The sequence below is a fragment of the Tupaia chinensis genome, unplaced genomic scaffold, assembly GCF_000334495.1.
Source record: "Tupaia chinensis unplaced genomic scaffold, TupChi_1.0 Scaffold143582_1, whole genome shotgun sequence".
In the NCBI taxonomy this organism is placed as follows: Eukaryota; Metazoa; Chordata; class Mammalia; order Scandentia; family Tupaiidae; genus Tupaia; species Tupaia belangeri.
Window position 1 is genome coordinate 188,196 of NW_006203428.1, and position 2,482 is coordinate 190,677.

General features: G+C 46.7%; 1 protein-coding gene across 1 annotated transcript in view; it reads right to left on the minus strand.

Moving 5' to 3' along the window:
* DGKK (diacylglycerol kinase kappa) overlaps positions 1-2,482 on the minus strand; it is a gene marked incomplete at both ends in the record, with an annotated part of 173,057 nt that overhangs the window by 170,099 nt on the left and 476 nt on the right. The window contains 1 exon segment of the mRNA XM_027766479.1: positions 2,306-2,478. Coding sequence (XP_027622280.1) covers positions 2,306-2,478 — 173 coding nt within the window.

A 2,482-nucleotide genomic window follows, 5' to 3' on the forward strand; every position in this document is an offset into this window, starting at 1 on the left:
AAGATAATAGGACCTGTTGTACGGGCCTTTTTTTTTTTTTTTTTTTTTGCCTGAAGAGGATGCAACAGAGAATGGGAGAATGGTCCTATCACTGAAGATCAGATGTTCCCAACTGCACCAGAGAGCAATTGCATAGGACATTGACGATGTTGGAGAAGGGTCTGGCAATTGGTTTGAGCATTTACTAAAATCCTTTTAATCCTTCAAAATCCTCCAGAACCACTGGTTAGTTAATCCACGTAGGTTTCTTGCTGGATTGTCAGGGTTCTTAATCCCATTCTACAGATAAGTGATTCAACAAATGTCTGACTTTACAAAGGGCAAAAACAAATGTGGGATCCTGGTCTCCTACCAGTATATCCTGTCTGTAGATCAGTCTGCCGGCACTTCAGAGTGGCCACTATATAGAAGAAGCTAGTCTTGAGTCTCCTCATCTCACTGAAAGTTACATTTTTCTGTCAAGTTGGTAGGAAATGCTTTTACACTGGAGGATGCATTTCATGTTGGTGGTGGAAGTTGGGAGGGAGGGTGTTCCTGGCTTTCAGTCAGCCTTTCAGAAGCCAAAGAGGAGAGCATTAGCTGGCCAAACTGGTCCCAAGGTATGAGTTTCTTGGCCATGTTCTTGAAATCTCACTTAAAATGGCCACAGGTCAGGTGATTCCTGCTCCCTCCCACTGTTTAATTCAAACTCTTCCTAAAGGATTTTCATTCACCCAGGTTAGGGTGAACTCCCATGGCCTTGCTCTTCCTTTGCTTGAGATCATTGCATTGAAGGACATCTGCTGAAAGGGAAGGAATCCTATCCGTGTGTGTGGGGGGTGGGGGAGCATTGGATTTGGATTTTTAAAAATGGCCTGAGTCCCTTATATCTTATTTATTTGTTTTTAAATCTTTGTACTTTGTTTGTGTTCTGTGAAACTTTTTGCTTTAGCCTTCCACTTTTTCAGTTTTTTCTTTTTTTAATTTATCATTGTTGATATTTAGTAAATTCAAGCCTCCCTATTCAGGACTCAGAAAGCAACCAGAGCTTCTATTTCATGACACCAATTTCTGCTCCCTCTTCTCTCCCTCTCATGAATTCTACAAGTGTTTAGCCTGTCAGAAAGGCTGCCGGTGTCCCAGTGGCCTCCCAGGTAACAGGATGGATGGGCATCATGGGTGTTGTGTTTTTTTCTCCCCCTCTCTGTTTCTCTTTTTCTGCAAGGGAAGCTAAATTGAGGTGCATATATTATCATAATTTCCACAGTTTCATGGAATAAAGTTTAGGGGAAAGGAAGAGTAGGGAGAGCATAGAGAAAGCTAGAAAGACAGAGTCCCATTTAAGAGCGTTCAGGGTTTCAGGCATCCAAGGCAAACACCAAAAACCTTTTTCTTCCCCCTCTGATAGGTGTCCAGGATCTTTCACTCATCTTTCCTGACTAAGTACACAATTTTAGAAGGTACTACTATAGACTGGTACAGATGAGAGTTCACATTCACACATGCTCAGATCCCAACTTCTATTTTCGTGTCTCTAAACCAAGAGTCCTGCATCCTTCCAACTGGCCCTAGTGCAGAATGCCAGTTGCCTATTTGTGTCATGGAGCACGCTGTATCACTGTTTGCACCTACCTGCTGGAAAATTCAGCAGGCAGATGGAATGGTGGCTTCCACATACTCAGGCTCTCCCCCTTCTCCTGGGCAAACCCTGCCCTTCCCCTGCAATGCATAGGGGCAATGCCCATCCCCTCATCCTCCCTATCTCCCCCACCCCAGAGTACCAGCTTCAGCTGCTGGCTGAGACATAGGTCACTTCCCTGAGTGCCTCTGGTTGCACCCTAACTGAAGCACCCCCATCCCAGTGTCAGGGAGGGGACCAAGCAGGCAGTGTCTCCGCAGCTTGGGCCTCTGCCGCAGTGACCACTGCTAAGAGGTGTGTCTCATTGCCCCCCTCCCCCATTAATCCCATCTGCTGTGTACCAGTGGCCAGCCCCAATCACTTCTCCAGGTCTCTTGCTCTCCCCCAGGGCATCTATCTCTTTTTGAAGATATAGGTTCTCACTGCATGATCGCTTCTCCCTTTGGGGAAAACTACTCCCACCACTGTCTTTAGCCCCAAACAGCCCACTCTCACTTTCCACATGTTGCTTCCCGCCTTTCAAATGCATCCCACTCCCCTGTGCTCTTCCAAATCCCTGCATCTTTCAGAGAATCTTGGCCAATCAGGGTCAACAAAATGGTATACAAGGGTACTCAGGTCCCATGAGCTCAACAGTCACCTGACCTTGCCTGGTTTGTTTTCCTGCCCCAGGGATCTTTTTCTTACCTTAATTCTCAACCATGACATTGAGGTTCGGGGCGATGGCAAGGGCGAGGTCTTTAGGCCCCTCTCTGGAACGACTACTGGACACTGCAATAGGCACGATGCTGGATTCAGCTTCAGACAGGACTCTGGAACCGGCTCAGGGCAGAATGCTGTGGCTGGTTTCGTTGCAGATTCTGG